Genomic DNA, 22,097 nt, shown 5'->3' with positions numbered 1-22,097 from the left:
TGGTTAAAAATCCACCTGCCAATGCAGGGAACATGGGTTCAATTCCCTGGTCTGGGAAGATGCCACACGCCTCAGAGCAACTAAACCTGTGCACCACAACTGCTGAGCCTGTTGCCTAGAGCCCCGGTGCTCCACAACAAGAGAAGTCAAAGCCACTGCAATGAGAAGCCCGGGCAACATCACAACTAGAGAGTCGCCCCCGCTCGCCACAATTAGCGGCAACAAAGACCCAGTGTAGCCAAAGGTAAATAAATTTTTTTTTTTTTTAAAGAAAGACGATAGGAATGTTGGGTTGGGGAACATGACTTTAAATGTCAGGGAAGTCCTCAGTGAAAAGGGAGAATCTGATGAAAACATGAAGGCGATGAGGAGTGAGCCACGTAGATATCACAGATGATAGTGACCCACATGGAGGGAACAGCAAGTGCAAAGGTCCTGAAGCAGGAGCCAGTCTGGCAGGTTTGTGAACGATAAGGAGATCGGTGTGGCTGGGATAGAGTGAGCAAGGGGCAAAGTAGTAGGCGACATCAGTAGGTGTGATAGATTGAAAATGGCCCCCCAAAGAAATCAGGTCCTAATCCCTGGGACCTGTTACTATTACCTTATATGGGAAAGCGTTTGCAGATGCAATTAAGTTAAGGCTCTTGAGACGGGAAGTTTACCCTGGTGGGCTCTAATGCCATTAAAAGTGTCCTTATAAGAGGGAAACAGAGACATTCACAGAAGATGTGACCATGTGACTCACAGAAGAAGATGTGACCATGGAGGCAGAGAGTGGAGTGATGTGGCCACATGCCAAAGAATGCTGGCAGCCACCAGAAGCTGGAAGATGCAACGAATGGGTCTCCTAGAGAGCCTCCAAAGAAGAGTATAACCCAGCCAACACCTTGATCTTGGCCCAGTGGAATGAAATTCAGACTTTTGACTTTCAGAACTATGACAATAAACTGCCATCATTTTAAGCCACTAAGTTTAAGGTAATTTTTACATCAGCCCCAGGAACCTAATACAGTAGGTTACCCTGTGTTTGAAGCTGCTTACACACTGACCTTGAGTATTCTTCAGGCAGGCATGTGCACAGGTGTGGGCTTTGGCCACTCCAATTGAACTGGGAGCATCAAGAGAGGGACCATGCCTGTGCCTTATTTCCAGTGCTCCTGGGTAGACAGGCTCCTCCTCTTGAGTCTCACCCCAGACATCTGGTCCAAGGTCTCCTTGGAGCACAGAAAAGTCAAGGCTAAGGAAGGCTACTCTTCAAAGAGCAACCCTTTATGGCACAACAGGGGTCAAGCCAGGCTGTGAGACAGCACCATAAGTAGTTGTTCCAGATGGTCTTCTGGAAGCAGGATAAAGCTTGAGCTCAGCAGGCCAGTCGTGTTTGTCAAAGGGACTCACACACTGGAACAGATTTATTTTAACACCCTGGCCTTGGGGAGCAGCTGAGAGAGAAGCAGGGCTACTTACTGGTCATGAGTGGCATCAGCCAACTCTGCAGATGATGCTCGGATTATGCAAAACTGATGTGGGTTAGACCAAGGAAGCGTTGCCTGGGACTCTGAAGTCTCGGAGCAACATGTGGGAAAACTGGGTTAGGGTGAAGACAGCTTTCCAAACAGCAGCCTCATCTAACAAGAGGGCAGGGGTGAGATGGAGCCAAAACCCCCCAAACTGGAACCTCTTTCTCTGCCCCACAGCCAACTAAACTTCTGTCCAGATTCTGAGGCAGAAGAGTCCTGGTCCTCGATTTCTCCAGTGACCTCGGCTGGGCTCTGAGAACATAACCCAGTGTGTACCTACTATGCGGACGTGCAGAGCAGCATGGTGCCTGACCTAGTATAGATGCTCAGTAACTACATGGCGAGCTGAAATTCAGCAGGGAATCAACCATTTGGGACTCTGGCCAGAAAAAGAGGCAGGGAGGGCTCTGAGGATGGTTGGCCAGCCAGCACCAAGAACTCTAGCTGCAGAGTTAGAGTTCTCTCTGGTCTCACAGTGTCCGCAACCCTCAAATTTTCCATCATGGACCCATTTTCAAATATTCTGAGCTGCCATCAAACCATATACTGAACAACTGGTTCTGCTCACCAGTTTGGGAAACAGGCATTGTGCCCAGACCCTCACAACCGCAAAAAAAGGCCCGTGATGAACTGACTGAGTTGTGTGTCATCACCAAATGCTGAGGCACTGTGTTGGCGAAAAGAGGAGGACAGCACAGAGGTCGGGAAAGTCATAGAAAGGGAAAACAAAGGGAAAAAAACAGGCTTTCTAAACAAAGCCTGCCACCTCTGCCCTGCTAGTCAAGGACTTAAGCTAATTTTTTCCCCCAAAGGTAACTCAGACCTAAAGGGAGAAAAAAGGTCTATCATCAGGGCATTTCCCCACCTCACCTGGAGCCTGAAGAGGAAACGGGGCTAGGGATGAGCAGGATGGGGCCAGTCGAACAGGCACCCAGGGTTGCATCTGTCTGCAGGATGAGAACACCAGTGGCTCCAACAGTCATCCCACTGTGGTAAGACCACTTCCTCCCTTCAGAAGACTCCCAGAAAGAAGGGAGGGGGCGATTGCCACCACCAGAATGTGCTGCCACCACCCGCCCAGGCCCAGCACTAGGAGGGACTGGCCACAGCACTTGGTGGCCAGCTCTGAGTGACCAGCTGACCTGTGGGAGGGCAGACTGACCTGGACAATCCTGGCACAGTTTTCCGAGACAGAAAGACACCTCCAGATGATGGTGATGCCACAGAGGAACCTTCCCAGTCCTCACTGATTGTGTCTTCTGTGTCCAACATCCACTGCGCCCAAGTTCTTCCTTATACCCACCATGCTGACCTCTGGGAGATCTGGTCCTCTTGCTCCTGATGCGCACCCTGGCTCAGAACATGAGCAGCTCCAAAGCCCTCCTTCCCAGATGACCACATTCACACACCCTTAGAAGAATCATATAAGGTCCACCCACCTCTCTTCCTCACTTGCCCCAAATATCTGGGTAAGCCAGCTCTCTATATCAGACAAGTTGCCTGGGAACCACCCATGCTTCCTTTGTGCTTTCCTAAGGGCTTAAAACATAGCTAAGCCCAAGGAGAGAATAGTGGGACTGTTTGCAACCTGCCACCTTCAAGAACTGAGAACTTTAACTCCATCTTCTGCCTTGGGAGAAGCCTTGAGGACAGTGTGTTCTCATGTGAAACTTGCAGGGCTCTTGCCCGCTCCAGGGGTTTGGAGAGGGGAGCTGAGCTGCTCGGCCTACCCCATGACTGTGGCTGCTGTCCTCATTGCGAGTCCTGCCCCAGGAGTGCCAGGGTGATGAGGTCTTCAAACACACACTCTGGTGGCTGGCTGGAGGGATGCATGAGGAGGGGTGGAGGCAGGGGTTGGTGGCACAACTAATAGAGCAGAAGAGAGGGCCTTCCAGATGTGGTGGAAGTACTACCCTGGTGTGGCTAGAAGACAGAGCACAGGAGGTGGGGGAGGGGTGGGCTGTCCCCACTCAAGCTCAAAGGAATTAGGAAAAGGTGCTGGCATCATCTATTTTTAGCAACTGCTGCAGTCCATGGGGTCACAAAGAGTCGGACTGAACTGAACTGAAAGCTTTCAAGAATTTTGGTAGGTCTGGCCTCGCTACCTTCCCTCCACTCTTCACTACACCCCTTGTATCTCCCCCATAAAACCTCTCCCCATCTCCAGTCCTTTCTAGGTGATGTAGCTGTGCTCTGTAGGGAAGGAGTACCAGTTTCTTTGGGAGATGTCAGGAGAGGCTTGGGTTCCTGGTGTAACCCCAGTGTTGAAGAAGGTAGCTTGTGCCAGGCCAGGGTGCTTAAACAGGAATTTGAATGGAGCCCAAAACCTAGAAGCAGAGAACTCCCAGAAGGCCAGGAATGAAAGACGGGCCGAGCACATACTTGGGTTTGGATGCCTATGTTGATCAGAATTCTCCCACCTCCTCACTGCAGCCACAATATTGACAGGTTGCTAAGAGTTCCTCGAGGGCTGGAGCCGATCCCAGGGAAAGAGGAAAGCTGCAGAGCTCAGCCTTGCCAGACCCATGGAGGCGCATCGCTGACCTCTGTCTTGCTGTGGCAAGAAGCCCAGACTTGTTATATAAAAGATCTGGCCTGCAGCTGGAGCCTGAGCAAAAACACACAGCCTAGAGCCCATGCCTCTAAATCCGGCCAGGGAACATCTGAGGCCAACCCTGCTCTGAGTTGACAAAGAGAACGCCATCTGAGGAGTGGGATGGAGGCTTCCTAGAAGGCGGAGAGCAGGAAATGACAGAGATGGGGATTCAGGGAAAGATGGGGTGTGTGGAAGCCTGCTGTCTGATGAAGCGGGTGTAATCATGAGCACATCTGAAGCAACCTCAAGTCCTGCTCCTCCAAGAAGCCCTCCATGACTAGACACGTTACTTGGACTAACCATTCTCTTAAAAGAGAAAGGGATGTGTGCTCCAGGCCTGTGATGGGGAAGCATAACCTAAACTACTTGCCCTTTTCAGGGGACACAGGGAACAACAGTGTCCAGGGCTCCCAGGAAGTAGGCCTATTTGAGCATGCTTTACAGTCCATTCCTAGATCTAAAAAGGGCCATCGATTTTAACTGCAAACTTTTGCTGCTCCAAGGTGGCGTATTCCTGTGAGAATGTCCCTCCTGTAAACTGTGCCAGACACTTGGCCCCATCTCATCCCTTGGCTCCCGGTTTAGTGGCCTTCATGGAACTGGCATCCAGACTCACCAAGGCCAAACCTTGTTCTCATTTCCTTGTTCTTCACTCTGACATGCCAAGAACAGCACTGGGCATTCAAACATTCACTAATAACATTTGAAAATGGATCTCATTTAAAAAATAAATAAAAGGGACCGATGAGATGTGCTCAACAGAGGAGACAGGGGAAGTGAGCACACAAAAGCCTTTCCCACTTGGCCAGCACCCCACCTCCGATCAGGTGGGATGGGCACACTCCAGCGACTGCAAAGGAAGAGCAACTGGCCCAGCATCCCCCAGGACGTGGGCTGCCTCGCCTCTGAGCCTGTGTTCTCCCCACCCTGTTTCCTCTTTCCTGAGAACAACTCATTTGTCCTGAAGTTGAACAGGAATGGGCTTAAACTGCATCAAAGGGAGAAGATTTGATTCTTAAAAACTTAAACTGCTGAGAATGTCAAAGTCCTCAGTCCGACGAAGAAATATCTTTGTATAATTTCACACGAGACAACTTCTTGCTCAGGCTAATACTACTTTATTCAAAAACTGACCAATGAACCAGATGATTGTGGAGATTCCTTCTAAGTTTAGGATTCTCAATGAAAAGAAAAACACCCTGAAGAGAGGACCTGGGCTCCAGAGGACTCAAATGGGTCCCCTCAAAATCCCAGATAGGGCTGCTGACTGAGGATCAACTCTCCATTATCTGAGAACTTTCCACTCCTGTTGCTCCAGTAGGATATATCCTGGCTCAACACACATTTTGGCCACCTCTTCCAGTTGTCTGGGGAATGCATACTCAGCTGAATGTTGGCTTGTTTTAGCAAGGTAAATCTCATTTATTAAAATCTAGAATAAATTCCAAAATCAACTCTTGTATATCTACATATGAATACTCAAAGACAAATGGTTTGCCAAATTGCCTTCTTTCTCCCAACAGGTGGAATGCAAACTCATTTTCAGGTAAATTTACAAAGAGAACCAAGCTGGTAAACATGAGATGATGAAAAATTATATGTATATAGCTTTTCATGTATAGTGAATATGTATAGCTGAAACCGAGGACAAGTCATGTCAATGATTGAGGGTTGATAAGTAGACCCAAGACCTTCTCAGTCACCCCACCACCCCATCCTTACCCCTCACCCCATTAGAGAGAGCTTCGTTACCTGGGTGGCCTTGTCATTGGTACAGCAGGTGAAGGCCCCATCAGCATCTCGTGGCCACTGGCCCAGAAGGTAGGAGCTGAGGATGGTGTCCAAGGAGAATGTACGTCGGACCTGGGGTGGCTGAGGCCTACACACTGGTTTTTCTGGGGCCACAGAACACGGGACGCTGGCTGGAAGAGAACACAGCCCGTACACCTAGAGGTCAGCATGGAGGAAGCACACGTGGTAATCGACCATCTCTCTTTTAGGAAGCCTGGCTGAACTGCTGCATCTTCACTCACTTCCCTCCTACAGGAATCCGAAGCAGCCCTTAAAAGCACATACAGCTTGACCAAAGCTCTCCTGACTTAACCAGCTGGTCTTTGTCACTGGAAACAATTTACACCATGTCCCTCTCAATGAGGGATTACTTTATATACGTCCTCTTTCTCCTGTTCCTAACGGACTACGAACTGTGAACTCCAGGTCTCCACACTGAGTTTCCTGAGAGAGGTCTGTTTCCCATCAATAAAAAAAGAACTGGATTGCTGGAATGGACAAAAACCAAGTTTTCCTTCATCTTTTGTTTTCTGCCTTCTTCTCCCTTGCATTTCTGATTGCAGGGCTCCTATGCACAAAATCAACCCAATTAACTGAAGGACACTTCCTACTTCCTTCAAGACCATTAGCTCCGGGGAACCTAGGTGACTGAGACAAACAGAATGATGTAACTACTTTCATCTATCTAGGATCCAGGAGGATACCCCAGTCTTTTGGTTCTCTCCTCTGTCTCTGACCCCTGGCTAAATAGAACAAAAATAAATTATAGAACAAAAAACCAATTATAAGCCCACCCATTTTATTTTTACCTTGATTAAACCTTTCTGGGAGAAGGTAAAAGTTGAAACTGTTGATAAAATCTAAGAGTTGTAGAATCATCTATAACTTCCAGTTATCTGAGTTGACCATGTCTCCCACAACCATATTCAAAACACACTACGGCCTTAAGCTCTGTAAAATTCTTCCCTTTAAACAAAGCAAAATGCTTTCATATCTGTACTAATCTCTTGATAATTCATGTGTGCATTAATCACAGCAAAAGGAACTGGGTACTGTAGATATAAATAAACTTGAAGAGCTTTATATTAAGAAGACACTAACAGGTTGGCAGTTCCTCAAAAAGTTAAATAAAGAATTACCATACAATCCAGCAATTCCACTTCCAGTATATATACAAAAGAATTGAACGGGGGGTCTCAAAGAGATATTTGTACACCCACGTTCATAGCAGCACTATTCACAACAGCCAAGAGGTAGAAATAACCAAGCGTCCACTGACAGATGAATGGATAAACACAATGTGTTCTACATATACAAGAGTCTCAGAAAGGAATGAGGTTCTAATACCTGCTATACCATGAATGAAACTTCAAAACATTATGCTATGTGAAAAAAAAAACCCAACACAAAAGAACAAATATTTCATGATTCCATTTAAATGAGGTACCTAGGATAGGCAAATTCATAGGGACAGAAAATAGAACAGATTACCAGGGGCTTAGCAGAAGGGAATGGAGTAGTATTATTTAATGGGCACAGAGTTTCTGCTCCCAGGTGGAGCTAGTGGTAAAGAAGCTACCCGCCAATAAAAGGGACATAAGAGACACTGGTTCAAATCCTAGACTGGAAAGATCCCCTGGAAGAAGACATGGCAACCCACTCCAATATTCTTGCCTGGAGAATCCCATAGACAGAGAAGCCTGGCGGCTATAGTCCACAGGGTTACAAAGAGTTGGACATGCTTGAAGCAACTAAGCAGGCATGCACCAGTTTCTGCTTGGGGAGATGAAAATGTTCTGGAAATGGACAGTGGTGATCATCACACAACACTGTGAGTGTACTTAATGCCACTGAACCATAAACTTAAAATGGTTAAATGGTAAATTTTATGTTATGTGCCTCATGTGTGTGCGACTTTGTGACCCCACCAGGCTCCTCTGTCCATGGGATTTTTCCAGACAAGAATACTGGAGTGTGTTGCAATTTCCTCCTCCAGGGGATCTTCCTGATCCAGGATTGAACCTGCATGTCCTGAGTCTTCTGCATTGGCAGGTGGATTCTTTACCACTGAACCATATGGGAAGCCCCTATGTCTGTTTCATCACAATAGAAAAAATAGAAACACTAGTAATACTATCTACCTTCTCCAAATCCATTTAAATATTTACACACATTTTACTGTGTGAAATGTATTACATGACACAGTAATCAATATGCAATGCATTAATGATATTCTTCTTTGTTCTACCCATTTCACATATTCACTTCCAAGTATGAACAATCCACATATCTGTCATTTTTAATACAGTGTATTAAAAAAGCAAAGACACCACTTTGCCAACAAAGGTCTGTATAGTCAAAGCTATAGTTTTTCTAGTAGTCATGTATTTCTAGTAGTCATGTATGGATATGAGAGTTGGACCATAAAGAAGGCTGAGCATCAAAGAACTGATGCCTTCAAACTGTGGTCCTAGAGAAGACTTGAGAGTCCCATGGACTGCAAGGAGATCAAACCAGGAAATCAACCCTGAATATTCATTGGAAGAACTGATGCTGAAGCTGAAGCTCCAATATTTTGGCAACCTAATGGGAAGAGCTGACTCACTGGAAAAGACCTTGATGATCTTTCCCTCAGTCTGGGAAAGACTGAGGGCAGAAGGGGGCAGTAGATGATGAGATGGTTAGATATCATCACCGACTCAATGGACATGAATCCGAGCAAACTCCAAGAGACAGTGAAGGACAGGAAGCCTGGTGTGCTGCAATCCATGGGGTCGCAAAGAGTTGGACACAATTTAGCAACCGAACAACATTTTACCAAGTTGATATACAGTAGTTTGCTTAGCCACTCCCATATTATTAGATGTTTGAGAGGTTCCCCTCAATTTGAATATCATAAATATTATTGCACGGATAACTTTTAGTCTCAGGTTTTGTCTAATTCCTATAGTTCTAGATCATTTCCCTCAGCTATCATATATGTGCTCTTAATTTAAAACAAATTAAAAATGACATAAAAATGTGGGAACTTCCCTGGTGGTCCAGCAGACTCCATGCTTTCACTGCTGTGAGCCCAGGTTCTCAGGGAACTAAGATTATGGAAGTCAGACGGCACAGTCAAAAGATAAATTTAAATTAAAAAAAAAAAAAAGTAGTGCAAAGAAATATGTAAACAAACAAGAAAAAAACTTCAAATCTCAACACCCAGAGATCAGTTCAGTTCAGTTCAGTCGTTCAGTCGTGTCCGACTCTTTGCAACCCCATGGTCTGCAGCACGCCAGGCCTCCCTGTCCATCACCAACTCCCGGAGTCCACCCAAACCCATGTCCATCGAGTCGGTGATGCCATCCAACCATCTCATCCTCTGTTGTCCCCTTCTCCTCCTGCCCTCAATTTTTCCCAGCATCAGGGTCTTTTCAAATGAGTCAGTTCTTTGCATCAGGTGGCCCAAGGATTGGAGTTTCAGCTTCAACATCAGTCCTTCCAATGAACACCAGGTCTGATCTCCTTTAGGATGGACTGGTTGGATCTCCTTGCAGTCCAAGGGACTCTCAAGAATCTTCTCCAACACCACAGTTCAAAAGCATCAATTCTTCAGTGCTCAGCTTCATTGATAATACTATGAAATATACATCCTTGGGGGCCTTGCCTTCTGTGCGGTGTGTGTGTACATATATTTCCAAATAAAAAATGGGATTACACTGTACATATTATTTTGCAGTGTTTTCACCTTATAAACACCTTTCCAAATCAATATACAGTGACCTCAACACATCATTTTAAATGACCTTAACACTTTTTTTTTTTACCTTAACACTCTTAAAACTCTTCAAGGCTTTCTTTCAAAGATGGCACTCAAAAGGCCTCGTGTTCTGGCCCCACTTACCTTTTCTTTACGCATCACTACTCTTCAAGGTATCTTATGTCCCAGACAAACTACACTGTATACCATTTCCCACCTGTGACTTGGGCCTGCCCTCCTCTGAGGTTTTGCACATGTGCTCAGGGCTAAAATCTGACCCATCCATCAGGGCCAGCCTAAACATTTCCACCTTGATAGAGCCTCCTGGGTCCCCTGGAAGGAATGTGTCAGGATTTTCTGATTTTCCTCAGTACTCTGTACTCTTCCTTCTTTCTTTTCTGTCTAGGCTGCTCTGTGCAGCAGGCAGAATCTTAATTCCCTGACCAGACCCAACTCGTGCCTTCTGCAGTGGAAGCACAGAATCTTAACTGCTGGACCCCCAGGGAAGCCCTTGCTGTGTCCTCTTCTAGTACTTCGCAGCCTCTCTCGGATGACAAGTATTTGTAACTCCCAGATAATAAAAAACCAGTGGCCAAGGGCTATGCCTAATTTATCTTTGAACCCCACATAGCATCTCGGGCATAGGGCTGAACACTGGCAGATACATTAAGTATTTGCACAAAATCAAAAACCTGTTACTATAAGGGTTAGCCTGCTCTAATTCACCTGGATTCCAAGAGTGTCCGCCTTGCATATCCATGCTCACCCTGCTCCCTGTGAGTAAATCCCCCAGAGTTGCTTGTCCCTTTCCTCTGAGGCTCAGAGAGGCCCAATGTCTTTCCCCTCTTCCCGGCACCTGTTGCTCAGTAAGTTAGTGACAGGCATGCTAGGTTCAAGCCCCAGCTGCATCTCCTACACTGGCATTTCAACCACTTGTTTTTCTGTCCTTGGTTTAAGATCAGAAGATGGCAATCCAGATATTTCTGGGAGCTTGTGACCCATGCTGACAGCCTGGCCAGACACCAAAATGCTATCCTGTGGTTCTCCCAAACTGTCTCTAAGAGTCCATGGATGAGGTAGGGGTTCTGGAGGGCAAGTTTACAAGATTACATGACAAGAGAAGCAAAGAGCAGGTGGGAAGCAGATAAGCCAGAGACTGGCATAGAGGCCAGAACACCATGATCCTAACAGCCACTTCACTGCTGTTGGAAGGAAGGGGGCTGTGGCTCCAGGCGTGAGAAAAAGCTCTGGGGAGAAAGATTTCTTGGAGACACCTCTCCCAGCCCCTCAGCAGAATTTGTTGCAAAAACCTCCTTTAGAGTTTTTCCATTCTGAGGCTTTAAGTATACCCCCATTTACATAATACTTTCAAGTTTTACCACAAAGTACTTGTGTGGGTACAGTCTTTTGTTTTCCTGAAAGGGATTCCAGAAAGATTGATAAGGAAAACAAGGCACAGAGAAGTCCAGTCTCACATTGGACTCGGTCGCCCAGTGAGTGAGGAGCAGTCATACATTCAAATCCAACCCCCCTTCTTCCTACATCAGCTCACGGGGGCTCTCGGCCTTCATGTATCAGTAATGCCCTTGAGGGTGTGGGACACCTGCCTACACACCTGAAGGAAGAGTGCCTGGCAGCTCCTTTAGGGAGGGGAGTGAGGAAGGAGACTGAGGGCCTGATCAGGTTGTCTGTTTGTTTATTTATTTATTTATTTTGCAGGGGTGGGGGGAGGCAGATGGTTGATTAGTTTTCTGGAGAAGGTTTTGAAACCTGGGGGAAAGTTTAGTATCCCCAGGGATGTCTGAAACCACGCCTGTCTTACACTGTGCCCATGGATACCCTTCACAGACTACCCCATTGCTGAACTATAGGGGTCCACTCTCAAGGGCAGTAACCAGAGGCTACATTACTCCCCAGCACCCCCAGGGCTGGGGAGGGCCCAAGATCCTGGAATTTGGTGTAAGACACCAACCACCCATTTTGGTCAATTCTACATGCCCTTCAGTCATTTCTGACCAAAGTTATTCACCAAGACTCTCAGGGTTTTGGCGGTTCTGACTTGCTCCTCAACACACACACACACACACACACACACACACACAAAGAAAGGAAAATCACCAAAAATGATTAAGTGCAAAACCAAGGTGTCACATTCCCCTCCAAATGCAACACAAACCAAAGCCAAAGTCAGACACTGGCATGTTCTGTGCTGTCCTCAAAGGGGCCACAGGCTGGTAGAGCATGGCCCCGACATATCTGGAAGGGACTTGGGTGCAAGCGATCTGGTTCTGATCTCAGCTCGGCTCTCACTGTGATGTGACTGCAGCCCGTACCATGCACCCTTCATCCCTCACCAGACCTGCTCTTCCACCGTCGACATGCCAGCTTTTTTGGCACCAGGGACCGATTTCATGGAAGACCATTTTTCCACGGACCTGGAGTAGAGGGGATGGTTTCAGGATATTTCAAGCACATTACATTTATTGTGCACTTTGTTTCTAATCTAATGCAGCCGCTGATCTGAGACGAGGTACCGGTCAGACCCCTGCTGCAATGAACAGAAGATGAGAGGCAAAAGACTTTAAAGTCTTTGTTAGATAGGTTACATCAAACCAGTTGCTGTCAGTTAACCCTTCCCCACGCTGTGATCTTTTAGGACTGAAGGAGGGAGTGGGGAGTATGGGAGAGGAGACACGCGGGGTGAGTTCCAGCCACCAACGTCCCCTGGGAAGGAAGGGGGCAGCTTAGAGTCAGAGCCTTTTCCTTCCCTGGTGTTGGTCTCACCCAGGCCGGACAGCATCCAGACAGAAGAGTGCAGGGGACACAGCCACTGGGAGGCGCAGGCATCAGCGCCCTGGTCAGACTGGCATGTCCCCCGAGTGACTGCGAGTGGAGCAGGAGCTCCTGGGCTCTCCCTCATGGGTACACCGGAAAGACCTGGGGACGGGGTTGTGCCCTGCAATTGTGTGATTACGGTTAAAGGAGAAGCGTTGAGAAGTCACAAAGAACGGTTGCTTGTGGTCGGAAAATGGACTGGTTTCATTTCTGGAAAGTACCCTCTCAGATTTGGGAAACAGGGGGAGAGAAACAGGACAATTGGCTGCCCTGTCTGAGAAGAGCCGCCCCTATCACGACAGGCCAAGACAAAGCAACAGGCTGCCGGGGCACTGGCTGGGTGGCTGCAGGAGGGTGGGGTGTCCTGTTTACAGTGCTGAGGGTATTATCGGCCCATCGCATGCAGCAGCCTCCACAGCCCAACCACCTGGCGAAGCTCCCTGGCACAGGGCCAGGCTGTTTCACCATGCAGCTGAGCAGTGGCGGATGCCTTGGTTCTTGGGCAACAGCAAATGGGAAAAACAAAACAGCACACACCGGAGATAAGAAGCCTTAGGTGCTATCTTCCGGAGCCACTTGGCCCCGTCTCCCAACTGCTGCCTGTGTATGGCTTTGGGGAGGGGGCCTCTGAGTGGAGAGGACCGGCGGTCCAGGGTCTGTGCCTTGGGGAGCAGTGAATAAGACGGAAACACATGAACAGCTGAGGAGGGGCCAGGCACACCACAGCAGACCGATCGATTCCTTCAGTAGCAGATTCTAAGTGCCCATCATGAGCCAGCAATGGTGACACAGGAGGAGCAGGACAAGAAGCTTCTGACCAGGCTGAAGTGGGGGCAGCCAATATAATCCCTGAGCGCCAGGCTGCCAGCTCAGCCTCTGGGGTTCCTCCAGCCACTGACTCCAGAAGGACCTCATTTCTCTGGCTGGAAACCAGCTCAGGCCTGACCACACCAGCAAACCCCCACCCCAAGAACCCAAAGGAGAAGGGCAACAGCTCTTAGGAGGAGGGGTCAGGGCAGGAGGAAGGCAGCAGATGACACAGGAAGTGAGGCATCTGTGGCTGCCCTTCTCAACTTGGCCAGAGCTAGACTGCAGGGTAGAGGCTTAGCAGCTTACAAAGAGAAACCAGCCCCTGACCAAAGGGTCCTGGCTGAGCAGCTATGGGGCTACTTCCCTTATTTTACTATCTTTTGGGCAATGCAGGAGAGAGAAGCCTGGGAAGTAAGATGAGGCTACTCTCCATCCATCCTCCAGACTCACTCTGTGAGTCTCAGTAACCCCAAAATATCCAAGAAGGATTACAGCAGTAAGAAGAGAGACAGCCAATGAGATTTCACATGTGGCAAAACTCAGCAACTGGCAGGTTCAACAAACAAGTTATTAGTCGCTTTCTCATGTTGCTGAGGTTTGAACCATTAGCACTAGTCTTCTCGCCTCCCCTCTTTAAGAGAAAAAACTCTCATTATAACAGAAGCTGTAAATATATTAAAGGAAACCTTAAAAATGCAGATTAGCAAAACTGAAAATAAAAATGATGCATGCCACCAGTCAGAAATCACTACTGAGCAATCCTTCCTGATCTCGGGGCACATACGTAGGCATATATATATGCATATACTTTTAAATGAGATCCTATTACACATGTTTTTCTAACAATATGCTTTTTTCAGTCACGGATCTTCACTTTGGGAGCAGGCAGAGGCAGGGCCGCCCAGGAGGCTGAGGCAGGCAGCCGGTTGCACACTGGGGGAGCAGGCCCTGTCCTGTCTCCTAGCTGTGATGCAGCACTTTTGTTGGTGGGAGGAAGGAGGAATGCTAATCTGGAGGGGAGCAAAGTAAAACAGAGATTCAGAGTTTCTAAACATTTCCCCAATACCAGATTTGCAGTAATTAGGGGAAGTTCCTTCTCGCAGCTTCATAGGGATTACTTTTCCATTTTAGTATGTGTGTTGGGATTAAGCAGTGCAGGCAGTCTTCTGAGCTGCTTGTGGTCCCGCGCCGCTTAACTGCTTAACTCAGGGACATGTGGGTTTTGGAGGGAAGTTGTGGTCAAACCGAAATCCCCAATATGACTGTACAGGAGTTAGAAACCCTCCTTGGAAAGCCCAAGGAGACCCCATCCACCCCAGCTGGGAAAATTAAACCCGGAGCTTTAAACACTTCTTTCAACACCAAGCAATAGCTCATTTCAACCATAACAGGGAGAAGAAACTAAAGAAACGAGATTAAAAACAAAGAAGAAAAAAAAAGAGTAACAGCACATTTCCCTTACCAAGAAGGCTTAACTAAAGAGAAAAAAAATGAAAAACTTCAGCCAAGACCTCAATACTCTCTGTACTTAATACTCCCTCCATATCTAAGTGTGCAGCTCAGGTGAAAGCATTTCTTGCTGTGTGTCTGACTCCCCAGGATGCAGACCACACCTACGGGTGGTTGGAGAGAAGGATCAGGAGAAACTCTTTGGAGGTGTCACTGTGGGGAAAAAATAAGGAAGTCCCAGACTCTTCCTAGCAAGGAGGGAAAGGGTGAGTCCATAGGGTATGTGTGTAAGTGTGTGTGTGCGCTCACAAAAAGAAAACAGCAGTTACTTAGATATTTGTTCAATTCTCAAGAAGCTGCAGTTAGAAGAAAAGGAAGTGGTGTGGACTTTTCACCTTTAATCTGAAGTCTCTGAAAAGGAGTTCTGTAGGATTTCAACATTCTTAAAACAGGATAAAATACTAGCAGTTACTGATTGGAGCATGCTTTCTTTTAGGATCTAGTTGGCCTTTGTAAGAAGAGCATAAGTAGCCACGGCCTAGCCTTCTCCCCCTAAAAACAATTCTCACACCTTGCTTATTTGGGAATGATGAATTTCTGGAGTGCTAGAAACTCAAGAGGACAGGCATAAACCTTCAGTATCTTCACTCCGGACAACAATCTGATTCCTAGCAAGCAGAGAAGAAATCATGATGTCCAGTCAGCTCTTTAAAGACAAAAGAGGTGAAGGAAGAACCAGACGTTGGGGAGGTTCATCTACAGTAAATCCTGTGAGAGGACGACCGTGATGGGAACCCTACCCTGCTTTCTGTTCTGAATGTGTATGCACCACATACTCTCCGGAATTCTCCAGGTGAGAGCCTGGGAACACCCTCATGCACACATTTCTCCAATGCCACAGAGCAACTTGAGACACAGGTCTTTTTTCCCCACAGAAGACTTTTCAAAGTTCATTTCCCCTCTTGTGTTTCATTGTCAGACTCAGTTGTCATGACTGGCTGGATGCCTTGGTTCAGTCTGGAAGGGTTCTATTCCTTTCCCCTATTAGGAACCAGCACAATCAAACCTGCGTCTAGGGGAGAGTTCTACTCACTGGACATGTGAGACAAAACGTCAATTTAAAAAGGAGGGATCCCTTTTCTAGTGAGGACAGTGGAAAGTGAGTGAAAGAAAGAAAAGGAAATAAGAATAGAATTACAGATAATGTTCAAATAGTCAAAATAATTTCTGCTTTGTAAACAAATCATGACTTATTTTTAGCTTCATCTAGCCTGCCTTCTCCCTAACCTCATGAATTGCCAGACAGCAACATATATGTGAGCAGCTGATACTCAATTTACTATCAGTCCAAGTCACACAAAATAACCTAGACTTTGACCGAATTTGATGGCCTCAATTTGTTGTCTTCCCCCGCCAGTGGATTCCAAAACTCCAAAATTTCTCATTCCTCTTTAGAACAGCTCACATTAATACTCATGCCCTTCCGTGTTAGTTTAGAACTGGTTTTATGCAACTCCCAAAGTAACAGCTCAGTCAGGAAGAGTCATCAGTGGATGCCAAAACTACTGGGAAAAACATTGTGGGGAACAGAATATTTAAACGCTGAAGCATCTCCCCATAAACCACTTATAAGAGAATAATGTACTTCTGCAATGGGAAAACTGGTGGTCATCAGCTCAGTTTTACTAGTAATGTAAAACTGCATTGGAGAAACTCAGCATTACTAGTAATGGAAGACCTGACACCATGTGCCTCCTGAAGTGATACATTATGGGCACACAACTTCACCCATGAAACGTTCGTGCCCAAAATGTTTTACTTGAATCAAATCAGGCCCCAGACCTAACTTCCCACTTGCAGGAAATACAGGGGATGGAGGCAGTTTCGATCCCTGGCTGGGGAACAAAGATTCTGCATGCTACCCAGCATGACCAAAAATTTTAAAACAAAAAAAAAACACCTAAATTAAGAAGTGGCATGTCATCCCAGGAGCAAGCCCTAGACTGGGCAGACTTAAGGGGTTCCCACAGGTCCAGGAACACAGTTGGAATTGGATGTCACCTCAGGTAAGCCCCACCATGTTAGCCCTGGGCATCCATTCGCCATTCCTGCTCTCTAGCAGGAATGCAGGAACCAGTGAGATCCAGGAAAATGAGTAAATGGAGCTAAAGGGAAGGTAGCTAGATCCCAGGAGGAAGGTGAGCTGTGTGAGTGTAAAAACAAAGGAGAGAAAAAGACTTCAATTAGGAGGGATTCCAACCAGATAAAAGGAAGAACTTCCTGCTCAGCAGGACAGGAGGGATGGATGAGGAAAATGGTAGTGCCTGCCCTTGAAGCGCTCCAGGGAAAGGTCATCACAAGGCCCCAGAGGTCTCAACATTCACCTCCCAGAAGGCAGGAGGCTATACCTGGAGAGTTTGAGTCCCAGCTAGTTCTAGAACTCCCCAACTGTTAAAGAGTGAATAATAAGAGATGGCTACTGACAGAGTCAGCTAAACTGAAAGCCCCAAAGCCCATGCTGTCCTCTGGGGCAAAATTAGCCAAGGGAGACAACAGGCAGAAAGTCAAAGTGAGATATGTCTTACCTGGGCTGATCAGACAGTTGTATTGTGGGCTCCCAGACCATCTCTCCCACCTCCTCCCCCAAGCAGGAGAGTATAAATAGCACTCAATTTACCTGTGGCTTGCCACAGGCAGAAGGGCTGTCACGTGGTAACTGCGGAGTAGCCGTCAGAGGTCAGGGGGCAGGTTTGCTCACTCGCTCCACCTCAGTAGGTCTGACAGGACCTCTGCTCTGGCTCATTTTGCTTTGGGCTGGGGTTTGGTGAGGAGGGTTTAAACAGCAATTAATCAATTCTGTTTCTCAGGGCCAGGCTTTGCCTTCAGGGTCCAAAATTCTACTAGGGTTGACTCTGCTCAACCCTCAAAGCCTTGAAAACCTCCATGGATCAGTTTGTCCCACTTGCAAAGTCTTCTCTGGTTATGTCCATCTCTTTACTCAAGTTCTACTCTGTTCCCAGCTTCAAAACGGAAATACCCAAGAGACCACTCCATCCCACCAGGTGATTCCCTACCTGGCCTCTGACATTCTGGAACTGATCCAGCCTGACCTCAAATCCCAGGCAAATTCCCAGGCTGTGCCTGGTGGAAAAACCCCAAAGTGTGCTAGGCAACATTCCAGGGCAGCCCCTGCTCTAAAGCCCTGGTCGTGCTGGTTGCTTAGATCTCCTAAGGGGGGCTCAAAGGTCATATAGTCCCTCCAGGGTAAACCCTGTCTGAAACATGAGATTAGATGACTCCTCTAGAAAGAGCCTGGAAAGGTATGACCTTGGGAAGACTTTTCCTACCATCACTGTACACCTGAGACCACTGATGACTTCACAGCAGAAGGATGCTTGTCGAGTGACCTCTCCACATGTGCTTTCAGGGGCTGAGGAGGACATAGAAGGAGGGTTATACCATTTTCCCCATTCATGATGGGTTTTGTATCTGCCTGTCAACCAAAAGCTGCTCGAGAGTAATGATATCTTTTATGAGTCAGGTAAAAAACAGGCTTATCCTCCTGAAGCAAAGGGAGAATGTGATCCATGGGAACAGACTGCGGTGTCAATTACCAAGATGTCCCCTCCATGCCTCTAAGAGCCGGAAGAAAAAGACTCAGTGGTCAGGGTGCCCCCAAGTAGACAGCTCTGGCTATCTGTACAGCAGCTCTACCACAAGACTCAACACTGCACAGCGCCCAGCAAGACCTTGGGGACAGCCTTTTCTCTTCCTCCTGTATCTTATCTGGATTCTGGATGCTATCCATCAGGCGCTGATTTTGGGGTGAGACAGAGCCAAAAGAACACTGGAGATAGCCTATATAGCTTGATAACTGCTTAAGAACAAACAACAGAAGCATAAAAACTGGCATAGTAATATACTAAAGGGGCCTCCCAGATAGCTCAGCTGGTAAAGAATCCGCCTGCAATGCAGGAGACCCCAGTTTGATTCCTGCATCAGGAGGTTCCCCTGGAGAAGGGATAGGCTACCCACTCCAGTATTCTTAGGCTTCCCTGGTGGCTTAGACTGTAAAGAATCTGCCTGCAATGTGGGAGACCTGGGTTCAATCCCTGGGTTGGGAAGATCCCCTGGAGGAGGGCATGGCAACCCACTCCAGTATTCTTGCCTGGAGAATCCCTATCGACAGAGGAGCCTGGTGGGCTACAGTCCACGGGGTCCCAAAGAGTCAGACGTGACTGAGCGACTAAGCACAGCACAGCACAATATAGTAAAATGCTCATGAGTCCATTTCACATAACTGGCTGGAGTACCTGAAAAAAGTCCTTTGAGGCCAACTTAATCATAGTCTCACACTTCAGGGTGGTCGCAGTGTGGAAATTTAGGTAAAGGACACATACTAAAACTAAAGATTTTCTAAAAACTGTTTCTTCTATGTTAAGAAGTAGAGTTGGACTCATTCACTTACCCCAATTCTGAAAGCTGGCAGGAAATGTCCGTAAACAAAAATGTCAGGAATAATTCAAGTGCCTTGAAGGAGCAGAGAGAGATGCAGAGTACGCAGTGTGGAGTCAGAGAACAAGGGCTGGGAACAAACAGTAACATCTGGACCCTTAACACTGCTTAGCAGCGATGACCAGATCCACTCCTCTTGGGGCCCTGTGGTCAGTGGAAGATTTTTACTGACAGTGCAGCCCTTCCTTTGTGTATGAAGTTGTAACTCCTGTCTACTTGGCGAGATGAGCTGCACTAAAGCATAGGCTCCTGTACACTCGCAAGGTGGTGGGCGCAACAGGCAGACTGGTACACAGCCAAGAAAGCTGCCTGGCCCAGCCTATAATCTGGCATCACTTTCTATTAATAAACAAAACTCAATCTATTTTCCCCTCAGATTTCTACTATAAAAATGAAGAGTGGTATTACCCTGCAGCTCTGGCACACAAGAAAGCCTTCTGATTTCATGTATTTTAAGAAATGAAGAGAGCGGAATGACGAGCAGAGTGAGAACGTTTCTCAGAATGAGGAAGCAGTTTTCCCTAGAAGATACCTGGACATCCTGAACATGCTCAGTGCAGATTAGCAGCCTGCTCCAACACTGCTGACCCCACTGCTGACCCCTCTGCTGGGTCAATGTGGGGCATGGACTGGGCTCAGACATGTGGCAGCAGGCACCCGGTGGCTCTCAGAATCTGATGCCAACCTTGTCCAGCTCAAGCAGCAGGGACAAGCTGCAGTCTCCTACCATAACGGTAAACACTTGGGCCCAAATCCTGCCTCAGTGTGCTACATGAACTCAAGACGAGTCACTTAACTTCTTTGAGCTTCGGTTGTTCTTTCTGTTAAATGGGAAGAATAAGAAATGTTATAAGGATGACAGAAGAAAATGTCCATTCTAAAGAACTCCTGATACAGTCAAATTAGCCTAGCATATATTCATTTTTCAAAACTTTTTATTTGGAAAGCATTTCAAACATATAAATGTAAGAACAAGAATAGTACACAGACTACCCATACGCCCTCTCCCCAGACTTGCCTGTTGTTAAACATTTGTCCAGTTTATCATTTGCTTTCTTTCACATGCACTTTTCCTTACATACACACTCATATACATGCTCTCCTACAGTCACATCCAGCACCCACATGTTCTCACTTAAAACGTGCGCATGTGCGCGCGCACGCACACACACACACACACACACTCACATCCAGCTACACAACACATACTGTCCTTTGTTGGGTTTTGTGTGGTAGTCTGTCTAAACAACCAGGAGGGGGGGAGTTTTGTGATGAAGAAAAAGCCAAGTGGGGCATGCTATTTGGTGATGGGTCCACAGCCCCCCTCCCCACTCCCCACCTCCAAAGCAAAAGTAAGCACTCGAGTATTCTGGCTTAGAGATGAACTATTACATGGACAGGGACCAGAAAAAGTACTTTTTACATAAGATAGTTGGTTACTCTTTTCTTTTTCTTTAAACAAGAAAAAAAACACAAAACAACAACAACAACAACAAAAGCATTTATATGAAGCATGGAAACAACTTTATTATATAGAACTATATTTATATTTGTTATAATGGGGCTTTACCTATGCAGTTGGGAAATAACTGGGAAAGACAGGTTTTGTAAGAGAAATAAGGAAGTCAGAGCTGCCCAAAACCCTCCCTAGGAAGCAGCCCAGGCAGTTCTCCATGATACCACATCCCCAGATGGAGGTTTCTCCTGAGTTCAAGTCCCTGCCGGTCCCCTTATTGGATACACACTTGTCTCACATAGGCCCTAGGCATCACAATGACTCCACTCCCAGTTAATCTAAAGCTAGAAGAGAGATACATTCAGGCAGGACATGGTCAGGGTGGTGGAGGTCTGCACCAGTGATCCCCTATATGCAGGGCTAAATTGTCATCTAAGCCACAATCCCATCTGTACATACCTCCCCACCATAGGAATGCACCACCCACATTTATCTGGGTGCTTCTGGGGGATTCCACACTTACACATAAGAAAGACACCCTCTCCCATAAGCTCCACCTTAAGAATATCTCCCTGACATGGGTCAAAGCTCAGTAACCATAACCATGACTCCACAGAGGTAGGAAAACCCTGCCTCTTGGTTAGCTTCTCATTCCGCATGAAAATTGCATATTTCAAACCAGTTGGAAATACTCAAAAGCTGCCACTATATCACACATATAATGTTGTTACCATCAGCTTCCAGTCAGCCACATCAAGTGGACAGTTACTTATGGAGTGCTAAAGGAACAAACAGACTTCTCTGCAGCCCATTTTTCTAATTCTCTTCTGGTCAGTTAAACATATGAACTTTTGCTCCTGGTATACAGGTATGTGAGCAGAAGGGAAATAGGCTGGGTGTGTGCGGGCAGGCAGCACAAGATGCCAGCCTGGAGGGGAATTCCTCACAGACTCTCCACACGTAAGTGGGAAGAGCCCTGGATTAGGAGCAAAAGCGCTTTACTAGTCACACAGTCTTGGGCAAGTCACTTCCTCTAGGGGCCTCAGTTTTCCTATCTGCAAAAACAAGCAAATGCCACCTGCACCTGCAGGTCTTTGATGAGAATGAAGGAAAAACGTTCAAGGGTACCGACCACAAGCAACAAAGAACTAAATATGCAGAATGCACTGTCACAACTAACGCTACCCACATTCTCAGCTTCCCTGAAAAATGCACATGGATTTTGGGGATTTCTTGGGTTGGGATCCAAACTTTCTTTCCACAGAAGCAGCTGTTTTAGCCTTCCAGGAAAAGAGAACTCCCCAGGAAAGAGGTTCTAATGAGAAAGAGTCCAGGTGCTGCCTCCAGCATTAAAATGTGCACACAACACATGGATGGCCTTGCGTG

General features: G+C 47.0%; 1 protein-coding gene across 2 annotated transcripts in view; it reads right to left on the bottom strand.

The window, feature by feature from the left end:
* Positions 1-22,097, bottom strand: part of FAM117A (family with sequence similarity 117 member A) — a 42,511-nt gene that overhangs the window by 11,819 nt on the left and 8,595 nt on the right. The window contains exons 1-2 of one of the 2 annotated variants that reach the window (XM_020871264.2): positions 17,326-17,389; positions 5,866-6,035 (exon numbers count right to left, since the gene is read on the bottom strand). Coding sequence is in view for 1 of the 2 variants with exons in the window: in XM_020871263.2 (XP_020726922.2) it covers positions 5,866-6,035 (170 nt within the window). In the remaining variant the exon portion in view is untranslated. Of the gene's footprint in view, positions 1-5,865; positions 6,036-17,325; positions 17,390-22,097 lie in introns of those variants that run through there. The other variant, XM_020871263.2, reaches the window with a different exon arrangement.

This window comes from Odocoileus virginianus, chromosome 17 (genome assembly GCF_023699985.2).
Source record: "Odocoileus virginianus isolate 20LAN1187 ecotype Illinois chromosome 17, Ovbor_1.2, whole genome shotgun sequence".
Classification (NCBI taxonomy): Eukaryota; Metazoa; Chordata; class Mammalia; order Artiodactyla; family Cervidae; genus Odocoileus; species Odocoileus virginianus.
The sequence above is the reverse complement of the archived record's forward strand: the minus strand, read 5'-3'. Positions and strand labels throughout refer to the sequence as shown.